The 26,808-nt window shown below is 36.6% G+C and overlaps 1 protein-coding gene across 2 annotated transcripts in view; it reads right to left on the bottom strand.

Annotated features, from left to right (window-relative positions):
• The window catches only part of SLC2A9 (solute carrier family 2 member 9), an 86,921-nt gene that overhangs the window by 12,846 nt on the left and 47,267 nt on the right, over nt 1-26,808 (bottom strand). For both annotated transcript variants that reach the window (XM_027896167.1, XM_027896166.1), the window contains exons 8-10: nt 26,681-26,791; nt 18,339-18,440; nt 15,573-15,648 (exon numbers count right to left, since the gene is read on the bottom strand). In XM_027896167.1, coding sequence (XP_027751968.1) covers nt 15,573-15,648; nt 18,339-18,440; nt 26,681-26,791 — 289 coding nt within the window. The remainder of the gene's footprint in view (nt 1-15,572; nt 15,649-18,338; nt 18,441-26,680; nt 26,792-26,808) is intronic.

Genomic DNA, 26,808 nt, shown 5'->3' with positions numbered 1-26,808 from the left:
CTCCTGACTTTCTCATGGCATAGACAGCCTATTATCACAAAACAGAGAAAGTCAGTTTCTGTGGAGGGATGACTGAAAAGCAAAACTTGAGTTATGTGAAAGGCAGGTCAGGTCTAGAAACACAAGAAACTGAATGAAGCCAGGCCATTCCAGGCCATTCCTGAGCGTTGCTGTATGCCTGGAAGAGCAGACTTGACCTTAGGAGGATGAAGGGGAGGGCATGTGAATATCTGCCAGGGACCATACCACTGTGAAGAACACACTCTACAACTGAGTGAAGTGCAAAAGAAATTTGCGTGAGCTGAAGGAAAGAAGTAAAGCCTTAAGACATAGCCAGTGAAGGCACCTGAGATCTGTTGAGCTTACAGCCCCAGGATTCCATCCTCAGTCATTTCAAGCTGTCAGAGACGTGCTCAAGGTCTTCCTTCCACATGCAACTTACTGTTCTTTGAGATACAAATCTGAGTGCACGGGGTTGAAAGAAGCTGTATTATGCTTTGAGTACATAAGTTGGATCTGGACCGCAGAGATCACAATATTATGGCATCTTACCAACCCTTTCTTACAGAGTCAGTCTCTGTGCAAGCCACCCTGTATAATCACTAGGCCAGATGAGTCCATACTGGCCTGTGTTCAAACATGGATGCTTGGAAACCACTGCCAGAAGCAATCCAACCAAGACACTGTATTTTTGGAACAGTCTTTAAACACTTTGTCATGAGTTTTGCAGATTTAATATGTGTTTGAATGTGGATGAAATATTTCACAAAAAAAGCTACCTGATGATCTTTCTCATGGAGGATGAATCTGGAACTGGCATTTCCCCTGTAAGGTTTTCCAAAAGATTTTAGCTTTATTTTAGCTCTAATCACAAAATGAAAATTGTATATTAAGATTTCCTGTAGGAGTTCTTCAGCTAGGTAGCTTCCAAAGAAGAATTTAAAGAGGATTCATTGACCACACAATTATAGTGATTAATTTCTAATACTTTTTTCTTTTCAGCATTGCAGAATATAACGGAAGAAGCTCTTAACATACTGCAGCGCCAGTAAAGAAAGATTTTTAGCAAACTACATCTATTGGAAACTACAAATGTCATATTGCAGGACTTGTATATCAATAAGCTGTTTAATGCAAGGAGATTAAACACATGACACAATTACACATGCATAAATACTTCTGAATCTGCCTATTTTATTAATTTCTCTTTGTAATTAGTCCAGTGACATAGAATCAATGTCATGTACTGGTAAAAAAACAAACTCTCAACCCAGTATTCTTTATGCATGAATTTGGAATGTTAGAACAAAAAAAAATATTCTTTATATCCATGCTACAGATTTTCAAATATGTATTTAAATTTGCACAAATATCAACATGTTTTCTTATGAAAAAAATAAGTACACGTATTTACGGGTTTTGTTCAGTGAGCATTTACAAATAAATACTGCTTAGCAGAAGTTACGTGAATCAGGGCAAAAATCTGAATACAGAAAGAATGAAAAAGGAAGGAAAATGCTGAACTCCTCATTCTGTTTTTATCTAGTACCCAAGTGGAAATTGAAGGTATGGTTATATATATATGATTTATGAAAAGAGACTATTTATAGAATAAATGCCTAATACAAACCAGGGAGATTTATTACAGTGGTAAATCACCTCTACACACTGTGTCTCACCTAAAAAAAAATCCAATGCGCAGGCTGGAAGGTGTAAAGACCTTCCCCGGTTCTTCGTTCGAGAAGACTAGCCATTAAATAACCTCTAAATGGGATGAAAACTTTGTGCCCTAAGAACCAGTAAGGAGAAAGGAACTCTCTCCCTGAGCTAGCAGCTCGTCTTTCAATACCCACCCAAGACAAACCTCTGCATGTTCAGGCAGTTGAAGCCAGAGGGTGTCCAGCCCCAACAGAAGGACCACCCATGGCCACCCAGCCTTGTGACCTCCTGCACGAATCAGCACCCCAAATACTGCCCATACAGGAGAGAGTCTGAGAATCCCAAGAGCCTGATTAGGGCAAGAGACCCCAGACATTCCAATTCCATGCTTTGAGAGGAATCTTCAAAGGGAGATGTTTTGAGAAAACATCTTTACAACAATGTTCGGTTTTGGGGGGAAAAAAAAAGTCTGTGCAGCTCTAGACATGAACAAGCAAAATGGCTTTTGTCTGCAAGGCAAGGCATGCAGGGAAGATGGATACATCCTAATAGGGTTGGGAGATAAAGTACTGTCTCAATTAAAGGTTTTGCTATTTGTAAGTCAAGTGCCCTCTAGAGTGCAGCTATGGGAGAGAAGCAATGGAAGTGAGGCAAGAATCCTGGAAGATAACTGCCAGAAAAACAACCCAATATTCTTCAGTGAGAGAGCAAAAGGCTGTTAGTTTTTAAGCAGACCCTAGCTATTAAAAAACCCCTCCAACCAACTAGTGAATAAACTCCCCAAAAGTCCGCGTCAAATCCCATAGGAAAATATCCTGCAGGAATACTGCCAGTGAGGAATGCAATGCAACTACTGAGTTTCTTACATCTCTGTGGGTCTATAGGTAGAAGAAGAATTTTGCAAAATACATGTCTCAGTCTTTATAGTGCTGTTCTGTCACCTGTTGAGATTATTTTAACTTACACTTTGTATTTGATAGAATAATACGCCACCAAATCACAACATTCATCAGGTATGACAACTGTATTGCCCAGCTAATCCTGCTGAGAGAACTGGGAGCAGAAGGTGTGCTAGAGATGTTCTGAGTCACAGCTTCATGCTACACACTCTGCTCTCTCTCTCTTCTCCACAGGAGAATTAAGCAAAACAGGCACTTTGCTTGTAGAAAAGGGTATAGTTCATTAGCCACATTAACTTGAATCTTTTCTGCCTTAGATTAAAGGCTGCTTGAATAAAGAACATTTAAAGCTATGTCAGCCTATAGCAAATCAAAAGTGCAAGCCGTAAGACCGAATTAAAACACACAGATAATACAAAACCTTGCAAACCCCAACAATATAATAATTAGTACCTATAATTATTAAAATACTTTTAATACAATATTGTGTGAAAGACTAATTGCATTGATTATCTGCCCTTTGGTTTAGTATCTATAAAAGCTGTTATTGGAAGAGCATACAGAAGGATTTGAAGTATTCTGAACTTTTGCTGCAAGGCAACCCAGTATTATTCAGGGTAAATAAAAAAACAAACTAAGCAATGGTGCAAACCAAAACCATTGATATGCTTTGTTGTAAAATCATCAGTTAAAATGTTATTTCTTGGTTCTCAGGTAATTTACACTAAAATGGTTGACATACAACAAAGCTGTTACACAATAAACCACACATCATTTAGGTAACTGTTTCCATGCAGATATTCCCTGCAACTTTGCAATGCAAAAGACTCAAGAATACACTCATCTGAACCATATGATAATTTCCTCTTCAGTGAAGTTCTTGCCCTCTTGAATATTAATTAGTGCATTTTCCTATATTTTTTATTTCCATAAGTCAGTGCTCTGAAGCAGAATTTTATGAGCAGTCCTTTACTGACTGAATTATTTTTCTCTGAAAACCTGTTCAATGAAGCCAAAATATTTACCAAATAACTGGTGAACCCAAATAATTTCAGTACTTTTAAGATATTGCTTTTTACATGAGTTATAACAATTCCATTTTAAATACAGCTGTTAGCTGGAAGCCTGAGGAATATATTTAATTTTTCATAGCTTTTTCTCTTTTGCCTTTTTTATTGTAAGAAAAAACAGCAGTACGTGGGCCATTCTACCAAATTCTGAACAAAATTAATACATTCTTTTTCTTTTGTTTTGGTAACATTTTCAATCTATAGGGATATTTGGTTAAATTTTTGTTTGTTATTGTTGCTGTTTGATTTTTATTGTGTTGGCTTTTGTTTGTAAAAACTGAACATCAACATCAAATTTCTGTTGTGGTACTTGACAACATTACTTTTTGCTTCACAATTATAATTTGGCTTAATTACCACAGAATAAAATGCAATCATAAATACACTCAACTTGTAACTACATGTAAATAGTCTTTTAAACCTTTCTGCTATATTTTCAGGCTCACTTAATCACATCACAACCCTAATTACAGCCTGACTTTCTGTTGTTCTATCTGAAGGTGAAAAAAAAAAAAAAATTACTGAGCTGTGACTATGAGTCTTTATGGTAGAATTAAGTTTATAGTTAGTCTCAGTAACAATGATGATTAACATAATTTCTGTTCATATTGCATTATTAAAAACAATTATCTCAATGATGTATACCATGATGAGAGTTTTTACTTCAATAATAGCACAGAAGTGTCCCTTACATATTCTCCCACAATAGAGATGGTAGTATTGTGGAAATACCTGAATTAAAGACTCACAAGTGTGTTCAGTCCTAGGTAAGAGAAGTATTCATACAGTTGCATCCCCACGTCTGGACTAAAAACAAGGAAAAAACCCAACCTCTATCTAGTCTAGGTTTATTAGTTCTACAATAATCTTCTGAAAGAAATATAAAGCCATTGGATGCAATTTCCCTGTCAGGAATTCAGGTTGACAGTCCATTAGTACAAAATGAAAGTTAAAACAGTCTTGAAAAAGTGTGACACGTCAGGCTTGCCTCATGAAATATTTTAACAAACAAATTAATTATATTAGCAGTGCACAATTTATGCCATTGTGTAGCTGCACTCAACCTGAAGGGCCCCAAGAGTAAAAATAGTGGACCAAATTTTCAGAGAAGCTGGGACTGAGGAGTTCTCCCTTGTCTTTCTCCTGTTTAAGATGGGTAACAGACCATGTCTTCCCTTTTTTTGTTTATGATTTCTGGAAACTGTTGGAAATTTTTAAGCCACATGGCCTGAAATCCAGTAATTAAAGAATCTGGCTGCCACCACAAGGTGGTAGACAGGGTATGAGGAGAAGTAGATGTAGAACTAATGAATGTAGGATAAATAAAAATATTTTATTTTCCTTACTGTGGCTAATAACCAAAACAAATTTATCAAACAGCAGTATCTGTATGCTATCAAACAGAAAGGAAAAGGAGGTGATTCAGAAGATGCCCTTTGATTAGAAGTACCACTTTGAAGAAAGACAGTAACAATCTTCCTATGAAAAGATATAAACTTCCTTTCTGATTAAACTCAGAAAGAAGTATCCAAAGGCATAACAGTGTTCCCAAAAAAGGGAAATTTCTGAAGTAGGACAGACAACATCTGGAGATTCAAGAAATCAACTGCTTACTAGGTCAAACTGACACCATCTGACTACCCCTGGTCATGCAGTTGTCCTTCTGACCTCTTTTTTTCCTTTGGAAGTCTCTTACTGGTCTCTTATTTAGCTTTCTATGCAGTATGTTGGCTACCAAGAAATACTGTATAGACCCTAGACCAACTTTAATTGCAACAGAAAACTAATAAACTTTTGCATTTAGATGTTACCCATGGAGTTCAGCCAGAAATAGGTGAGATAAACAGAGAACTTTCCTTTGCTGTGCATCGTGCCTGGGCATAGGGAAAATAAAATATTTTTATTGTCTTACATTCATTAATTCTACATCTACTGTTCTATAAATCTATTAGTTTGCACCTTTGTAAGTATAAATATTTTATACTAATTCACAGAAGAAGCAGTATATTTTTTTTACTAGGCTTTCCATATCCAATCCCCATTAATCTGAATAATGTACCTAGGTCACTTCCATAGTTTCTGAATAAATCAATTTTTCATGGTTACATGAAGCTCTAAAACACATGGGTGCATTTTTCCAGCAGTAAATTTCTTTAGTTGTGAGCCATTAGCAAGTCATTAATGATTATTCAGGAAAAGCTGCTAGTTCAGGTAGGAGGAGCACTGTCAAGTGTCAAAGCATTCACATTTTGAAAGCTTCAATTAAGATAATTTGTAGAATCTATTGTTAGAAGGATAAAGTTTGTAAGTTTTACTGCTGCAAAGATCTCCAGGTGTCACCTGCAGCAATTCCTTCATCCAACAGATACAATTACCTTTCAAATACCAAGGGTTAATTTGTCTTTAGAACTGCAACTAATTATAAAGAATTGAAAACACCTCTGCTACAGAACTATTAAAAGCTACTCATTTACTCTATGCTGCTCTTGAAGAGAGAAGAATTCAAACAAAATATAAAAATGGTATTAACCCCAAAATATATGTTGAATGATGCTGTATTTAATATATTCAAGGGTCATGCTATCCTCCCTACCCCTCCAACCAAAAAAAAAAAAAAACACAACAACAAAACAAAACGAAACAATGAAGATGTAGCCAGATTTAAAGCAATTCTAATTTTATTTCTTAACAGCCCCGAAACTCAGTTTGTTCACTCAAAGGTAACCAAAAGGGAAACTCTAACTACTTGACTCAGTAGAAGTATTTGAAAATACTCCTGTCCCCCAGTGTAGGCATGAGCTTTTTCTATTACTAGAGAAAACCAGAAAAGGAAAGGTAAACCGGGCCTCTGGTGGCTGTGCTTCACAGCCCAGTAGATTAAGACAATGGCATTAACATGGCAGGCCATGATGACTGGCAGCTGGGAGGCTAAAACACCAATCCTAGGGATACTTGCATCGGATGGATGGCAGTCCTTAGCAATGGAGTGCCACAACAGGGCTGGGGATGGGGCCAGAGATCCCTCAACCAATCTTCAACTGGGACTGGTATGTGCTGTCTCCAGGTCATCACAAGTTCCTGAGCTGAGTTGTAACTCACACTTGGAGTATTTAACTGATTTTAGAATGGCATTTTTAAAATCTAGTGTTGTGCCCACAAAAGCCTTACAATTACCGACAAACCAAACCTTTTCCTAAATACCTGTGAAAACTAAAGGACATTTAGTTTTAAAAATACTCTCCATATTCAATGCAGGAACTACTTGTCACTAAGGGAGGATGTTTATGTGCTGGAAAGATTGTAAGAGCTTCTTGTTTAGAGAATAAAAGAAATCTTGAAAATTAACCTTTCATATCTACTACTTTTTAATTAAATATAGAGCAACATGGGTTTATTTGTTTCTTTTTAACATCATAGACTTTTCTGTTACAAAAAGGTTTTTTTTCTTTCAACTCCAGCAAGCTCAAACTCTTTGTCAAAGTGGACTAGCATAATGCTTCTGTGGGAGGCCACAAGCATTAGAAATTCTTACATCCCACTCTAAGTGGAGAAGCTCAAACTTCACACAAAGCTTCTGCAAATGTGTATTTCAGGCAATAATACAAACGCTGCCTTTCATTTCAGTACTTTTATGTCTACATGTGTGCTATCACACCTCTGTGTTTCACATCCAAGAGCTGATTTTTATTTTCTTCACTCATGACATTTCAGATTGAACAAACCTCATGACTTTCAAAGTGACCCTTTTACCACAACAGCTCTGCTGTCAATACAGCTGCATGCTGGCATTCAGGGCAAGAGCATGGACTGATTTAAACTTTAAATACCAAAATATCTTTGACACACCTCGGGGCAAAGCAATGATTTCCTCTAAGTTTTTTAATTTATAATGTCAATTTAACATGCTGAATATACCATTATCATGTTTCTATTTTATTCAGCTGTGCTAGGGAAGACTTCACTCGCATTCCATAAGCCAGGACAAATATCATAAAGCTCCATTATAAGGTAAAACTTGCAAAAAAGAGACAAATGTAAGTGGAACATTTTTCTGGAATGACCCGATTTGTGTCTGAAAATGCAATTGCTATAAAAAACAACAGTAAAAAAATTAAGATCTTGCTACTATAATATTATTTTTTTTTCCAAACTCCATCTGAGTGTGAATTTTATTGATTTCCTTTTTCTATGATCAGAGTGTGACTGGAAACATGTCACTGATCTGATTTTGTCATCCCTACACAAACTAAATAGAAACCTATTTAAAAAGTAGAAATCCAGCCAAAATCACACAGACTCAAGTTTGATCACACATAATTCAGCCTTAGCCATGCCCCACTGAACTTTGCAGGAATTCTGAAGGGATATGCTACTCATCCACAGAAATACCTATAGGATTTGAGACCAGAATAACTACGTCTAATATGTTACGTGGCATAAGACAGAAAAGTCAGAATGTCTGAAACCACTTAACCAGAGACTCCTGCTTTCTTCTTACTCTAGTGCCACTGATTTAAAAATAGCAGCTATTGATAGAAATGAAGTCTGGGGCTGCTCTGCTTTATGCAATGACCACCTAGAAAATCCCTCTGGCCACCTGCACATCTTCGCAGACACCGTGGGTTTTCACACAATGGAAACAGAGTAGGACTTTATACAGAGGATCAACCATCTCACTTACAGATAAAGAGCACAGGACTTGAAGATAAAGGAATCCAGGGTCAAATTAGATCATGTGGTTCAAATCCAATTCTCAGTTGTTTCAGACAGCATTTAATTTATAAAATATGTTTGTTTCATTTCTCATTTTGCTGTTTTCATTGAGGAGCTGATACAGAACTTGTCTCCTCTAGCAGCTAGGAGTTTTCTTTTAATTTCCATTCTAAATTTATTCATGGCCAGCTAGCACCTAAGTTTGGGTCTTTGTTGTTATTTTTCACAGCAATATTTGCCTTCAGATTATTCTTCCTTCTCAGGGTTGTTTTCCCTTTTGCCCATGTACTTAGAAATCATGTTTTCAGCATTTTCTTTCAGACACTATGAAGTTATTATATACCTTTCCATATAAAAATCTATTTTCTTCACCTTCACGGTAGCCCTTCTTTGCAGCCTTTCTGTGCTGACTACTACATGAACAGTTTTGCGCTCCAGCATTCCGTTCTAAGTCATCATCTCAAAAATGGTGACATGATACATGACAACACAATGAGCATTTTTCACATTACAATACAGAGAGACAATGGATGACAATATGATGTATTAGGTCTCTGAGAAAACATGTATAAGAATGTGTACAGTGTTAATACAAAAAAAAAAAATCTTTCAAATTACTTAGATAAAATATAAACAGCTATGAGGAAGACTTCCATGTGATACTTAGAGATGTTATTCTTATATTCTCCCTCAGCTAACTGGCATTCTCAGACATCCTTAAATTCTTACCCTGTTTTGAGTTTCCAAGGCTCTTTTTCTCTCCAGAATATATATATATATCCAATTACCAGAAATGGGCAAAATGTGAAACACTTAATTCAGATTTCAACAAAATCACTAAGCTCAAACTTGAAGTGCCACTGAAATAACACAAATTTTCAGCACAAAGATGGCTTCTGCACCATGATCAGGTAATGGATATAAAAACATATCCTCAGATTTCTGGAATTTCCATGAGTGTTACCTCTTGTTGTAATAGAAGCTGATATTTTACCTTCCAAAGGACTTCAAGGAACTCTTGGAGAATATCTGATGGAAGAAGGAACATTGCTGGACATCTTCCTGTGCACACACGTGGGAGACCTCCCTCCCAGCTGGAGTGGTTGAAGAGTTGGCAACACACTTGTGCTATACAAACATATTTTACAGATCTTACTGACACTATAGGGTTGGGGGTTATTTCTGTTTGTTTCCAATGATCAAATAAGTCCAGTGCTCCAGTTCACCATGCTTCTAGGGCCAGAAATTTGAAAAGATCTGAAAGCAATAGTACTTCTTCAATTTCTGAATTAAGCTGAAGAAAATTACTTCAAAGCCAGGTATTTTATTAAAACAGTCCACTTTCTCCCATCTTTCTCTTTAGTTAAAGACAGCCATCGTACCTAACATCCCTCACCCTGGTTTCCTTCCCCTTCTCTGCAGCAGTGCCTTGTCCATTAATCAAAACTCCATATCAAAACAGAACAGTGTTACGCTTAAACAGAATATGCTTCTAAGGAAGAAATATATCCGTAATTCTCTTCATGTAAAGATAATGCATGGAAATGCTTTATGCCAAGTTTCCAAGTTCTCAAGGCCTTGGCTGTATTTTTGTTATGCTTGCTTCACTAGGAAGGTTATGTAGCAGTCCATGCCAACGTTGCTGTAATCCCCAATTAATCAGTTGATGGGGTTTTTTCTCCACATGTTCCACCATCTGGCACATCTCAACACATGGCAGAAGAGCCATTCTCTAGTTCAGGGAATGAACATTCAGTTGTTTTATACAAATTGGAAAAAACGTCTAAAACAAGGACTGCGAACCACTCATCTCAAAATGCATAACAGCCTCACTGACAGGTGGGGTCATATCCCTGCAGGCAAATCAGGAAACTGGAATGCACACATTCTGGATCAGAGAGGAGGGTTTGTTTGTTTTTGTTTGGTTGCTTTTTTAAACTGTTTGGCGGACAGATAAAAGGGGTTAATCTGTAGCAGCTTTTGTAAAACTACAATGCACATTCTTCAATTCTCCCAGAAAAATTAAAAATCACTTGTTGGCACAGCAACTGTTGCAAAGGCACAGTGGGTGAATGGGGAATTCGAGATAACAACTGAAAATAAGCAGAACCTTCTCTCTTTTTTCTGTTTAAGTCAGTATTTAGAGTGGCTTTCCAGAAAGCAATCGACTCTGCAAGCACAGTTTAACATGACAGTGTTCAGCGTCCACACAGATTTAACTGAGAAAGTGGGATAAATTTTAGCTTTTCCCTTTTCCTTAAGTATTATCTAAGGCAAAGTTAAATAAGGAAGACATTTCACATGTACCTAAGCATGTCTATCACTACCTGAATTTCCAAGGAGCTGCACGTTGTTACCCACTCAGTAAGGGCATTACAAATCAATGCATTTGCTCATGATGCCTAACCTGAACAACACAAATACTCTTTGGAGATATGGAAAATGTTCTCTTGCTGTTTTTCTTTTATTTGTTTTCTCTATCGTTTTTTGACTTTTTGCTTGTTGTCTTCTTAGGAGCCAGAACCAACCCCCTCAGTTCTTTCTATTTGCCCTTTGCTGGATGACAATTCTTCAGCTGAAACATATCCTATATTTACTTCAGGTCAACTGTGCAACCAAGAAAAAAAACATTTCCATGAAGCTTCTGCCCTTTTATGGATAGGAAAACTGTAAAATTATTTAATAGCATGTTCCCATAGTCAAAAGTAATATTGGAAAGCAGTAAGTTTCTCTGCAACCCAAAATCTTCCCTTGTATATAATTAACCAAATAGGCACAATGAAGTGACTGTCTGACCAGCATGGCTTCCTAATCTATAAAACAATAAGCAATTTTTGAAGAGTATTTTTCTTTCAGATCACAGATTGACTATTTTGGACATAAGGATCCCTTTAATTTTAAGAAAGTGAAAGCTTTCTTCTGTTTGTCTTTTGATAAAAATGATGAAGTACCAAACCACATGCATGCCTGAACATACCTGTTGCTAACATTTCTGTTTCAGTTCTCAAAAATATTTGTAAGCTGAAAAGCCGAGTTCAGAAAAATGTAACAAATAAACCCTTTCCACAGTTTATAGTAACAGCTGATCCTAGCTTTAAAGGAGCAGATGGGAGTCATATGCTGTTAGAAAGTGGAAGACCACACAACACCCAAGCTGTGGAGAAGGTATCAGATCTTCTAACGAGAGAAAATATTGTACTTTTAAGAACAATTTTATGCTCTAGAAAGTCTCATATTATTTACTATCTTCAGATGAGATAATTCTTGCAAGTACCAATAGCACAATGAACATAAACTAAATTCATCCTTGCTTAAGTTCTGTACCTATGTAATTACAAACCATGTGTTTTTACTCTGAAGAATGTTGAAATGCTCTAAGTAACTACTAGCGGAATTAAGATACTCAGCATTAGTTACACCATGACAGTAGTACCCATTTAACCAATACAAACAAATGGCAAACTTCTAAAAAAGGCTAAAAATATACAAAATATTCAGATTTATAATAAAGAACATGCCTTAATTTTTTTAGAGAAAAACCCTTTTACTGACCAGAAAGGTGGGAAAGCTATTCCTGAATTTAAATCTTGTCTCATTAGACTACCAGAGTGCTACAAAAGAATACTAGATACTGAAGTGTGAAATTTTCCTGCTAAACGGGTGTCATAAAATATCACTGAGAAGGTGGTAATAAGAAACAGCTATTCAGTCTAGAAAAATTTGGGGTGATAAGGTAGAAGTCCACAAGTTCACAAGAAAGTTCAAGAGCGGGAAAAGGGATCAGTTTCTCTGTTTCTGCAAGACCCAGAGGGCATCACACAAAGAACAACAAAGGACATGTGCATGAGAGGTGGTAGATGTGTAGTTTTCTTTGTCAAAGAATGCCAAAATTTTGCAGTTTTGGACAGAGAATTAACAAACCCATGAAAGACTGTGAAAATGTTAGAAGCTATGACTCAGGAAGACCATAAACTGAAAAAGATGTGCTCTGGTGCTACTTGCCCTATTTGTATTTCGCTCTAGACACTTTCCTACAGCCACTGCACTGGAACAAAGCAGAAGTATAAACTACTCAATTTTGATCTTGGTGTAGTAATTAAAGACTCAGTGTCCTCGGTGGCTTGCTTGACTGCCTATAAGAAAAAAGCTTTTCCTTACAGTGTCTGAATCTTTCCTGTTTCAGCTCATGCATTCTGTCCTTCAAGCATCTCACCATGCAACAACAGGAGACTGATTTCAGCATTGCAACACCCTTCTCATAGGTAGTGGCACTGCTCTCAGGTCCCCAAAGCTGTCTCCTCTCCAGGCTGAACAAGTCCAGTTCACCCAGTCCCTTCTCACAGGGGTCCTGACACTGATTTGGTTACTCTCCAATGGACTTGCCACAGGCTATTGATGCCTTTCCTATATTGGATGGGGGGGTGTGTCAAAATTTGACACAGTAATTGCACTCAGTTATTGAAGTTGTGTCTTGTGATACAAAACCCAGCAGATTCAAAGTGGTCATATTTTCTTTGTTCAGAAAAAAAAATATATGCTCTCTTCTTATTTGACCATCTTAAACATGGCTAATACTGGAAGCTGCCCAGCTAAGAGGTAGTAAAGTAGATCAGAACTCCTAAGGCCCACTAAAGAGAACACAAGCTAAATCTGAAGATAAATCTGCTTTTTGAATCTGACCCTAAATTCAGTTAAAATAATAAAGGGAAAGAAGTTAAATGAAGAAAACCAGAATTCATGTTGAAGAATGGTGTGGTGAAGGAGAAACATAGAGGGTTAATCTTCATATGCATAAGATATAACTTGTAAGAACATCTGCAAGAACATCTGCAAACCTGCAAGTCCTAGGTGCAACATATCTGTAATATGGAAAAAAACCTACATATTGTTTCAAACTCTAATTTGTAGTTCTTGAAAAAAAGAACAACCCTAGATGTTGCAAATAGCTGCACTTAAACTGTCTGAGCTACTTAAAAAACCAGAAGGGAAGTTTTCAAGAAGTTTCAGTTCAATATTTGACATTTTTATGGTATTCAAAATTCAAGGACAGTTCTATTTCGCAGAATTCTTAAAAAACCCCCACAACAATCTAAGTCTACAAAACATATGTCAGCAGTGCAGTGGAAGTAGCTGAATCTGAGTTTTGTCCTTAAAGAAGGACAAAGGGATGGCAATATTTTGTCAGTATTTTACCAGTATTTTGCACAGAAATTAGTGACCAACTCTTTTCCCAAAAACAAGGGAGAAAGAAATATATTGGTCTTCTCCCCATTTTTCCTCTAAACCATCATATTTTTTCCTCAGATTTCCAAAAGAGGATCCACAGAATTACAGTAATATTTCATTAGAGTCACATTAAATGTCAGCAACTCTTTCTTTCCCCAAATAAACCACAATCAATCAATTAAACCACTCCAGTGGTGAAGATGTATAAACACTTGATTAATGTTTAATGTCAAACTCTTTACAAAGAAAAAGAGGTAATAAATAGTGCATGAAAAAAAAAAACTCTGAGAACTGAAGGGAACAGAAGTCTTACTTTCTGGTTTACAGCTGAGCAACTGTGAAAAAAATCCTACAAAGCAGCTGATTTTTCCCCTTTTTGTGGAGGACAACTTGTAGGAGAATCTTTGAAAATTTAAGCACTGTTTTGACATCTTAGCATGTATATCAGTTGGATTCGGATTACATTTCTTTTTATCTGCAAATAATTTTTGTTAACATTTTATTATTTGATAACTTCAGGATCCAATTCTCTTAAAGTATCTGAAGGCTAGAGCAATATTATTTAGAGAAAAACTACGCTCAGACAAGTATTTGCATCTCTATTAAAATGTGTTTTCCAAAGATATGATCCAATTAGAATCCCAGGATAAATTAGGCTGGAAGAGGCTTCTGGAGTTCAGCTGGTCTCAGCAGGGGCAATTGCTCATGAACTTGTGCAGCTGAGTTTTGAGCAGCTCCAAGGATAGACATTTCATGGCCCTCTTGAGTGAAGTCTTCCAATGCTTTATATTCTCAAGTCCTGATTTCTGCCAGGACAGAGTTAATTTTGGCAGTAGCCAGGAGTGCCATGGCCAGGACCCAGAGGTTATTCTAGACCACCTGATGTCCTTTTCCAGTGACAGGGGAAGGAAATGGCAGAGGGAGTGGTCGGGTATTGTCAGGGGGGTTTCATATGAATTGTTTGCCTCTTTCTTGTACCCTCTCTCATTGGTGTTGTTACTGTTACTATTAGTTTTCTTACCTCACTGCTGTTTCCAGCAATCTCAACCCGTGATCTTTACCTTTTATGCCTCAAATTCTCCTCTCCATCCCACAGGGGAAGTGGGGTGGGCGAGTGAGCAAGTGATGTATGGTTTGGAGTGATTTCAGTGAGAACACTAAAATAGAGAATACCAGTCCTAAACCACAACATCTCAGTATAATTTTTTTTCTCCTCTATCCAGCCAGATTAGACCTTGCTGACACTTGACTGTTGCTCTTGTCTTTTCATTCTACATTTCTGAGGCAGGTCTGGCTTTATCACTTTTTTTTATACCATTTTCTTGTTAAAGAAAATGAAATACAAAAATTACAACCCGTGAGTACTGGGTTGTCTACAAAGTTCTACCCATCTCTAAGTAATCAAAGTAGAGCTGAGAAAATAGCTCTGATAAACACAGTATAACCTACAAAAGCAGTTATCTGAGGGCGTTGGCTCTGAAATGCATACAATCCATAGAGAACTGCCAGGAAAGAAGCCGCTCCACCATGAGGACGCCTACCTTTTCCATCATATTCCTAAAGAGAATATGTGTAAACCCTCTTGCCTGGGGCTTCTCTTTCTTTAGAAAGGAAGAGAACAAAGGAACCACACACAACTGTTCCCTTCCTCCCCCTCCACCGGTGCTAACACAACAATTTTTACATAAAACACTCAGCTTCCAGTCTGAGTGTTTTTGTAGATCTTGAAAACCATAGTGATCCTACAGTAATAGCCAACATTTTAATTTTTTAGGCCCTAATTCAATTTTGCTGATACCTAAGGGAGAATACATGTGTACATGGGTTTTTAGCAAGAATATTCCTATCACATTGTGTTTCTATCTTTTATTGACTTAGACTCCTTGTGGTATTCAGATAAGGGTAAAGTGAAGTTCCAGACAAGTAATTTGTTGACATAATGCCAGTGGAAAAATATCTGTGCTTTGATGTGTAAAGAAATATGAAAAAATATATGTAGACATACCTGGTCCGATGCAGAATGATGCAATGATTGCAAGGATGCAAAATATACTGAGGTAAGGAAGCCAATGCACAGTGTTCTGGATAGATAAAAGACATTCACGTTAAGCATATTGTATGTCTCACAAATATTTCCAAAAATATTTTGTAAAAAATGTCAGATACTGTTTTCTGTGATTCTTTATCTATTTCAGAATTTAGTCTAGGGTTACTTTAGGAAGTCACAGTACTTGTGTAGGACCTTACTAGATGACTTATATTAAAAGTCTTGGTCTCTGTGGAATCCCTGTAGAGAAACACTAGACAAGCTCAAGCACCACAGAGGTCAGAACTCTGAAAATTCGCAACTTCTTGTGCTAAAGTTCAAGCCAGTCAGGAAAAGAGGTTTTCTTTCTTTTGAACAGATTCAGCACCTCCATCCTCCTCAGGAATTTCAGTCATGTTTAAAAAGAGCAACTATGGTAGTCCATAGAGCTTCAAAGTTCACCAGGCAAAGCCTGGGCTGAAGACTAAACACAACAGGCTGCCAGTCAGTGTGAGAGCTGAATCTGAACCTTGGCCATGGGAAAGCCACAGCCCAGGGATTTTTCAGCCATAATCTTGTTTTGCAGATAAGGAGGGCCATATGTGAGAACAATAGGTAGAGGTAAAACCAGAACAAAGTATAAATGCTTCTTTAAGGGAACTGTAAATGGCATCACTTATTTTCCTCCCAAGGCAGTCTTTCTTCTACTTCTAAGCAGATTTTTCACTGTTCAGACCTCTAAATAATAGGAACTTGAAATATGATGAGCAATTTCTATGGAGTTAGCAGAACACTTTTCTTAATCGCATATGCTTGATTCTAATACTAATAGATGGGAAAAAACCATGGGTGCCCCATTTCTTTCTCTCTCCAACAGGTGTTTTTTTTTCCCCAGTAAAGTGTGAATGATATTTTTTTTTTAGAATTTTACTATTTTTGAGAAGTTGGTTAAGGACATATAACTGTACTATCAGAAAATATCACCTTGAATGGCACTGTAAAAATATTCTTGCTAAAACATTTTATTAAAAATTAATTATAAATTAAATAATTAAAAGTCTATTTAGAAAATATTTTTTCACTGTTAAGTAAAGACCCCCATTTTCTGATCAGTTTTTTTTTTTTTTTCCCAGCCTGGGTTATTCCTTTAGTTCTATGGAAAACATGGTCTCCTAGGCATTAACATTAACCAAAAGACTAGTAGATCTATCAAAATTACACAATTTGGAGTTCTTGTTTAGGAAGAAATCCAAGGTCCCTGAGAAAGAGAAGCTGAAAGAGAGTAGACATACATTCCTCTGGAATCAAACCTGTTTGTACCCTGGTCTTTTTTTCAAAGCAAATCTCTAATACTTAACAGATTCAGACACTTTGGATGAAAGGATGTAAAAATGAAAGGCATTCAGACTTCATGGATTTACAGTAGCTGAAGGTCCTCACACAACAAACTAGGTTTTAAAAGATCTGCAAGAGAATTTTTCACTCGCCATACAAAATTTGCAATAATATCTGTTTTACAGCTGTCCTGATTGAAGTATGTGAAGTAAAGCTTCATTGGGCGGTACATACAGGTAAGTCAAACAAAACTTTGTAATGGAGTGGTGTACACCTGTCAGTCACACTGACTCAATGACTCTCTTCAAACAAGAAAGGAGATTCGGAAGTCAGATTAATGGCACCACCACACGGGAACCAGTAATAGCAGGAAAACAGCTTGATCAAAGACCACCCAAACCCATGCCACTGCAGATGCCAGTTTTACTTCTCAGAAGTCCTCAGGAAGGGAAGTAAACTGCATCATTACATAAATAGAAGCCAATAAAGAAAAAAATTATTCATGGGTTGACTTTAAACTGGTTTAATAATCCTCCTCTGATCATTTGAAATAGCTGGGGAATTGAGTGCTAATAAGATCTGAGAACTTAGAATAATATAGTCATAGAATCATTTGGATTGGAAGGGACCTTTAAAGCTCACTGAGTGCCAAACCCGCTGCAATGAGTGGGGACACTGTCAACTAGATCAGGTTGTTCAGAGCCCCATCTAACCTGACCTTGAATGTCCCCAGGGATGGGACATAAATCACCTCTCTGGACAACCTGTTCCATCATTTCATCCACCCTCATTATAAAACACTTATTCCTTATATCTAATCTAAATTGGCCCTGTTCTAGTTTAAAATCATTACCCATTGTCCTATCACAACAGGCCCTGCTAAAAAGTCTATCATCCTCTTTCTTCTAAGTGCAAATGTTCCCCAAAGGCTAAATCTTTATATAATCTATACAAATACCAGAAAAGTAACTTGAAAGAAACAGCAAACACAAACATTTTTCACTACTGAGAAAAAAAAAATCCAAACCTAAAATAGTGATGATGTATAAAGTACGAAAGTAATCTCAGAGAGAGTGAATTACAAAGATCAACTCATGCAATGTGGGTAAACTATTTACCCAACTATGGGTAAAATTGGTGTCATAATAGTTCATGATATGCATAAATCTTTGAGTTAAGGAGGCAGAATGTGAGAAAGCCCCTCTTGCTTTTTAATGGAAAAGCTGCTATGACTAAGGATAGTACTTCGAAGTCAAGAGATTCATACATTAGCAAAAGAGACCCTTCAATCCTTATGCCAAACTGTTTAAAAGGATTTGCTTATGTAGGAATGTTGAGGCCAACCAGTATCAAGCATGTTTAAAATAGGCCAAAGAGAGAGTAAAAATGTATAGTGACACTAAGTGTTACCTGTAAAGTCAGGGAGACGGTAAGTACTGAGAAGAAGACAATCATCAACCCAAAACCTCCAATGAGAAGAGGCCTGCGCCCAAGCCGTTCAATAACTAAGCCCTGGAAAACAAAAGGTGGCATTTGAGTCTTTCTCAATAAGGCACTGAAGAACTTGGACCATGTAATATGTTCTCCCAGTAAATGTGAAGATCAAAAATAAAACCTTAAGAGTTGATTTTACACTATTTATAAGCTATGACATGCTCGTAATTGTGCTCACAATTATGTTTACACAATTTAACCTCTTTGAAAACACAAGTCAGCATGGTATCCTTGTTTGAGACCACTGAAAAGACAAGGAAACCATCAAAGCAGTAGTTGGTATTTGTTTTATGCCTGAATTTCCTACTACAGAACAAATATAACCATATAGATAGAAAAATGTGCAACAGGTAAATTCATGTTTATCACCATTAGCATAGTAGCTTTCAAAGTTATTGCTACATTTGCCTTTTTGAGCAACAATTTAATAATAAAACAAGTGATGTACATTAATTATAAAGTAATTAATATGATGATAATTAAATGAATTTTTTTATGAGGCATAAATAATTGTACATTGAATGGCTTACAAATTCGCACCAAATTTCTATAATAACATTCTTACAATATGTAATTTTGAAATGTCAGTATTCATTCAAACTATAGTCTCTTGTTTTTGTATTTTGACTATTTCATAATTTCAACATCTCTCTGAATTTAAGCTTAAACATTTAAAATTTAAGTTTTAAAGCTTTTAGCATAGACTAAGTTTTGATTAAACTAAAATTTATTTTAAATTTCCCTTTGTCCAAACACAGAAGAAACATTTAGTCATGATTTTGGATAGTTTGTGTAATTAGAATATTCAGACAAAAGAAATCCACCCAATAGTAAACTTCACTCAGAAAAGTGACTGTAACACTGATACTTGTGCACTCATGTTCATTTTAAATTTATATTTAACACCTGAATATAAGTCACAAAATCTGAATACTTATCTGCTAGAGAAGAACATAATAAAGAATTTCTTGAAAAGATGAAACATGAAACTGTCTTTGCTGGTCTGACTCATTAAAATAGGCTAATACATATTTTGTCATACCAGATGATACAATTTTCACACTGATAATTACTAAAGTTCAAATTAGAGTTGGTTTTCTTATGAGAAAGATAAAACAATTTTACAAAGCCATTTCAAATGAGGCAGAGTCAGACTCACATGACTGTTTGTCACATGATTATTTACTGTAGACTGAAATCCATCTTCCACACATCCTTTGGGCAAAAGATAAAATGAGCAACTAAAATGAAACCTGGACTAATACCCTTAATTTTGGGAGACAGGACACACCATTCCCCTGCAAGCGTTGAGAAGAAATGCATTAGAGGAAAGTACAAAGTAGGTAGTTTCCATTATGATGAGTGAATCCATCCTGCTGATGAATTTTAACAGATTATAACATAACTTTCTAAGAACTCTTGAGGTTCAAGGATTTATCACCTCATTTTATTCACCTGCTATGACTGGCTGTCACTGGAACATATTTCTTCCTGTTCTGACCCCAGTAAGAGCCACAGAATTTCAATGGAAATATCTTGCATCACACACACACTTAACCAACAGATATCTTTTGTGGATCTGAGGGATGAATAGGTCTGTAAGACAGAGACTTCTGCAACAGAGGTTCCACATGTAATTTGGTATGATTTACACATTCAGCAATAAATGCTGCACATGTAATTTGACATACTGGGTAATTTCTCTTATTTCTTTCAATGCTGGATTGGTGGTCATGATTAAACAATCTTAGTGTTACCCAGTTGGTGGGTTTTGTATTAAAACAGGATAAGGCACGATGCTTCTCTTAGAGGCAAAAAGGGTCAGAGATGCCTCTCATTCAAAACATGGGGAAAATGAGATACATAGTTTTTGGTTGTAAAGCGCAAAGCAAAGCAAATTCCAGTAAGGGAGAACAGTTTGGACAAGTCTTTCAAAAAAAACCATGTGCATGCAGTTCTGTCTACCTACACTGTGGACATATTTGTGTAAAACTAGGTGGGTTGGTGAAGCACTCCCCGTTTTAACTGAGAACAGCCAAGCATAGATACAGGTACAGCAGATCTGTGGGTTCTATATCATTTTTACAGAACATAATAGCAGTTTCTAATATTTCTAATTCTAATAGTCGTTTCTAATATTTGAATTCTTTTTTACTCAAAGACAATTTGGGGAGAAATAAAGCAAATGCAAGCAAGTCCATGACATCCTGTTTTCCTGAGCTAATGCCAGGTTTCCCAAGCATTCATCAATGCTATCTATTTAATACAGAACCATTGAGGAACTCGGATGCTTCAGCTTCTGGGTACTCCATGCAGTTTCTGCCCCAAACAATTTATAATTGCAGTTGTTTGTGACATTTCTGGTGATTTATGGAATGGACCAACTTTCTTCACAGGAAAAAAATAATCAGGAATTTTGTCCTTATTCACAAGGACACTATGTTGTCTCAGAGTTGCTGGGAATCCTGTAATAATTTCCACTTTGAGAATTCAGCAATACTTGAAAAGCAAGGTCTAGTACATCTTCCATAACAGCAAGTTTCCCTGGTGGAAAAAATGCTGGCTTTGAAGTTATAAACAGGCAACAACTTAATTTTTTAGTTACGATTATACAAATCCAAAACTTGTTAACTTGCAAAACGCACTAAGATGCTTATGACTCATAAGAAGTGGAAGATGATTCACCAGTTCTCAAGTATTTATAGTTCTGAATGCTCCACTGCTATGCTTTGGTAACTGTTACCTATTGAAGACCTATAACAAATCAAAATATACTATACAGTAGAGTAAATGAAATAACAAGAAATTCCGTATACACTCAAATATAGACAAAAGAAGAACCTTACAACTCTTTTCAGTGATAGCACTGAGTTATGTGCCAAATTGTGTAGGCTGATACTTGTTTATGTGCGATCATAAACATGCCTTTGTAGAACCCTATACTCAGCCATGATAATTAACACAGCTGAAATTACTGAAAATGTGTAAAAAAATATTGTAACCAAAATTCTCTCAGCACAAATGTTTGGTGATAATAAGGCAACTGATATGCAAACTATGTTAACATTTCACACAAGTTACTTTTGTCTGGCAGGAAACACTTGTGAATAAAGTTACAGAAGCAAATGTCAACCTTTTCACTTGAGTCAGCTGCAGACACCAGGGCTGACATAATGAAAGCAGAGTGCATTAAAAAAAGATCAGACAAGCTTGTCTGGATAAAATGAATGTCTAAGCAAGTTTTACAGTCCAAACAAGAGGTCATGAATACTACTCCCTACTTATATCGTGCCCCTAAATTATACTAAGAAAACTCTGTCAGAATTTCTTAATGTATCAGCTCTGTGAAGAAGTTTGCTCTATATGTTAATGTCAATAGTAGCCACACTTCTTTTCTGACGTATTTTAGATAAAGGTCTGAGTTAGACTGCATGACTAGATTCAGACTTAATGTGGCAAGCTATCACTGTTATTTCCATTTTAAGTATCAGGATGAAAATGTATGTAACATTTATGTAATTTTATGACACAATGTGTAATATCTTGCATCCAGGAAATGAAGCAGAACAGCATGTTGAGCATTATAAATTGGGGTGTTTTTCTTTGTATTTTGATGTATATACATCAGTCTACTCTATGAATTATACATTTTAAAACAAAGAAAAGGGTTACTGTATTTAAGTAACTAAAATGGAATTTAGAGGCCTAGCATGAAGTTTGACCACAGAAGCAAAAGCCGTAAATAAATCTTTGCACTTGCCTGTATCTGTGCTAAAGCCGTGACAGGATAAGATCCTACACACCTTCTGTAGCTACCAGGCTAGAGATTACTCTTGGCAAAGGGTGGGATTGATTGTTAAGTTTATAAGCTCAGTCTGAAGTATTTTGCAGTAATGCATCCTTAATCAACTTCAGTTGGAAGAGAAATTTTCTGTTTACTAAAGAGGCTCACCATAGTTGATGCCTGCAAGAACAGTATGATTGAGACAGGGACTCATCTAGCCAGATGCTTTTGCCTCAGCAGTGGTTTGCAACAGCCCTCAAGGCAACAAAAAAGCACCCCATTTCCTTATTCCTATTATGTCTCGTCAGTAAACTTTAGATATTTCTGAAGCAAAACTCCATCTGTTGGTGATTTAGCTGTTAAAAGCACTAAGTTTTGTCTTGTGTCATGTTCATGCTATAAAAGCTAGACTAGACCCCAACCTTGGTCTATGACAGCGTATTGCAGCTGGTGCTTTATTTTCAAATGACGGTATTTGAATGCCCTGAGGCAGATCATCTTGAACAGATTCATAAAAACATTACTCAAACCGAATGTTTTTAATCCTCAGCAGCAGAGAAAATGTGCCTGTATGCCTCTGTCCATCAACAAATACCATGATCTGAGATTCTGTTTGACCAATCTCTCTTTTCTACTGCTGACTCTATCCAGGCTCGTATAGGCCAAGATATAACTTTCAAATTCTGGTAATCCTTGAGCAACAGCTTATCTGGGTGAGGGGAGAAAGAGGGGGGAAATTCTATGTTCTTGCACTCTCCTCTACTTACATCCTGTTGGGGTTTACTAGTAAGTGAAGGTTGATTCTGACCTAGTGTGAACAGTCTCCCATGGGACTGCATTAAAAGTCCTACTAAAAATCAGATTATAACATAACTTCCTAAGAACTCTTGAGATGCAAGTATTTGACACCCCATTTTTTTCACTTGCTATGACTGCCTTTCACTGAAACATATTTCTTCCTGTTCTAACTCCAGTAGAGTCACAGAGTTTCAATGGAGATATCTTGCACTGTCCTTTGGAAACCATAGAGGAAATGTGTTGGGGATGAGAATACCTATGAAGGCATCTGGAGTGCCCTTGTTTTAAGATGAGCCATGCCTCAAGCAGAGAATCCCTCCTATGTTAGGATCTATTAACATTAGAAGAAACACAGACCAAGTCTAAGAGCTCTTTCCCGTGATATCCTGAAGGAGAATAAAATCATCTTGCTTAAGAAGGCTGGCTCCCTTGACTTCTGAGTGATACTGCAAAGGATTTCCTATATTCTTTTATGGTCTAGTACAGAAATGTATTTTAACTTACTCCTGGCTTCACATGGCTTGTGTCTGTCAAAGGCTTTTAGTAACACCTTGGTGCATCACCTTATGTGAAATGCTTAAGGCTCAGTCTTCTCAATATAGTCACAGCTAGTCGCTTTCTGTGAACATTATATAAAGACCAAATGTGGTGCCACAGATGGCAACACTGGATGTGGGATGCCTAATCTGAATAACATTCCTTTTTATTCTATACTGGTTTCACGGAGGAGGGAAGGAACCTTTTCAGACATTTACTTGTCTCTCTTTACATTCACTCTGCTGCCTTGCTAAAGAAAGACACTGCCAAATTGTTCTTTTTGTCCACTAAGAGAAAGAAAACAACCAAATTAAATAACCTCAATTACTAAAAATTATTTAGATATATTCTATGCTGCTTCAAAGAATGGCTTCAGGTTAGATAACATATTGCTGTAACGTGCCTACGAGTAGCAAATCCATTCAGTCATCCATTCATTCCAGAGGACACCAAACTTCTTCAGAAGCAAACTGAAATTAATGGGCACCCTCATTAAAAAGTAGATTGTCTAGCCAGTCCTCTAAACTGAATCTATGTTCAGTATAATGAGTGGAATTCTCTACAATTAACCAAAAAACATTCAGAAAGTTTATATTGTCTCCCTAGAGAGAAGCCAAGGCATCAAACATGCAATGCTACAACACAGATATTTCCAAATTATATGAATGGAAGGAACATAAGGATACACTTGTTTCATTTTTCAATGTCTTGCTCAAGAGGAAGAGGGATGGAGCTGTAGATAAAGCATGCTAACTAGCCAGGATATCAAGCGATCTGAGGCAATACAGAGCTATAAAATGATGGGATGTTAACCGCCTTTCCTCATGGACCACATCAACATTATTACTGTATGCTGCTTCTCCCAGGAGACACATTAAAGGGAGAGTTTCAAAATTTGTCATGGTTTCAGTATTTATCTCCTAAATATTACTTTGCTTCTCTGTGAAATACGTCTATTTCAATCTATTCCTTTGGCATTCATCAGTGGAGCCCATCAATACCTCAGTATTCTTACTGAGGCTCAGAGTCTCCTGACCACCTAATTTAGGCATATTGATCACAGGTTGTACATGATTTTTTGTGGGCCTCTCCTATTTAATTTACAAGGACAAAAACTGTATCTCTGTTACTCTTTACTGAAATCCTGGAGTTTAGTGTAAGTAAAATCTGGCTTCTTCTAGAAAGCACAATATATTAAAAAGACTAGGAAAATTAAGTCCTCTTTCTGCTATCTTCTGTTTCTTTCCTGAGTGGTACAAAAGGCGTGCACACCTGACTTAAAATTTAATGTTGTCAAATACACTAAGTAAAAAGGGCATAAAGAGTCATTGGGTTAGGTTGAGAGTGGGAAGAAATCCCCCATCCTTAGTGCTAGGAATGAAAAAAACTAGAGGAAGTTAAATAATAACTTGAATAAATAAGTTGAATAAATAAGCTACAAAACCTTCCACTGAAAAATGAAATTCACATTGTTTTTCCTTTAAACAGCATCAATGAAACATTCATGAAGATTACTGCAATAAAATTAAGCAGCATCTCTCGACCTGAGAAATTTGAAGGGAGAAGAGATATCAACACATCAACATTTCCAGAAGCACAGCAGGTAGCTTAAACAGAAAAAGTATTAAAACCACTCCTCTTGAGAACAAAAAGTTACACATACTAGAAGCCAAAGCAGACACATCCACCTAATTATGTATGAACAGTGTGCTCTGAATAAGCCCCACAAACTGACAGCACAGATGACAGACCCTATTTGTAGAATGGCTTTAATATCACAGAATCATCTCCATGTAATTTTCATTTGTTTTCACATAGGAGGTGTATTCTTCACTTCTATCAGTGGTAAAATTATCACAATTATTTTTACATATATCTTAAACAGAGAAGCGTTTGTGCAATATCACAAAGAAGGAACTGTAACAGGTAGGGACTTCCATATTTCCTATTAACCAATGTCTCTTTAATTAAAAAAGAAATTAAAAATAGAAGCTTTAGCCAAAAATAGATTTGTGGAAATTCAAAAAGATCAGAAGAAGATACTTATGACCTTTTAGAGTCCTTATGTCCCAGACTATAAGAAAATATACTTGATAGCTGGATTTAGTTTAACATTTTGTAGGTCATAAGCAGCTGCTCTGCCACAGGAAAGGATTTTTTTTCCAAAACCATTGTTTTGACATTTAAAAATGCTTGGCTTGTGTGTCCAGTATTGTGCAAATACAGTTGGTATAGTATATATGAAGATAAGGAGAAATTCTATGAAGGAAAGAAAAGAGTCCTTGCTTATTTGAACTTTCCATTCCTAAGACCTCTCCCATTGTATCTTATTTATTGTAGTGCAAATAGAAATGCATTTCCTTTAGCAACTAATCATGTATTCATCTACTAAAACTTTCAGGTTTAGTTTACTCATTTAGTGTGTTCTGTTTTTTTTTCCCTAGTCAACTTTTCCAGTTTGAAATTTGAAAGAAAAAATGTGCATGGATGATTTTTTTCTATTAACGGTTTCCTCTCCATCCAGTGCAGAGTGAAGGTCCCTGACCTACTCAGGAGCTCATGTGTTACAAAAGGATGCCTGCCTGTCCTCGGTGGGTGAGAGAGCAGAATTTAACACTGCATGGGACACTCTTTTACAGCATGCTGGCTCACTTTTCCCCCATCTGGGTGGCTGTTTCTGCAAGCCACACTGAACACACCTACCTGTACTGTGCCTGAGCCTTCTCCAGCAATGCAGTCTGCTTACCAACAGGCATATGAAAAGACTCTCAGATGTGAATAAATTGCTACCGGGTAAAGTTGTTTTACCAAGTAAAATCATTTATGAGTTACCACTTTATATACTTTGGGTCTTGCTGTTTCTGCCTTCTTCCTCTTCACTCATACAAAGCACCTCAGGATATACCAACTTGTATGTTTCTCTTATGGAACTAAAACTAAAGAGCATCCTCTTAGAAAAAAACATCCCAAAAATTAAAAACTAGGTTTAGGATTAAAATTAGAAATAATATTTTCAATTGCTTTATCAAATGTTACACTTAATCAATATAGTATGCTTTTTATATTTTAACCTGCATAAGGAAATAAAATCAGTAATTTAAATATCAAGCGTGTTAATGGATTTTAAAACCCTACTTACAGAGAAAACAGCAGCCAGAGTCTCAACAGCACCAGTACTTAGCGTAACATAGGGAATTGTTTCATGACTGATCCCAGCTTCACTGAAGATGTTGTTTGTGTAGTACCAGATCTGTTTCAGAGAGAATA

The sequence above is a fragment of the Empidonax traillii genome, unplaced genomic scaffold (assembly GCF_003031625.1).
Source record: "Empidonax traillii isolate 1590-97213 ecotype Southwest subspecies unplaced genomic scaffold, ASM303162v1 scaffold483:size1218004, whole genome shotgun sequence".
NCBI lineage: Eukaryota > Metazoa > Chordata > Aves > Passeriformes > Tyrannidae > Empidonax > Empidonax traillii.
This window is presented reverse-complemented; position numbering and strand designations above follow the sequence as displayed.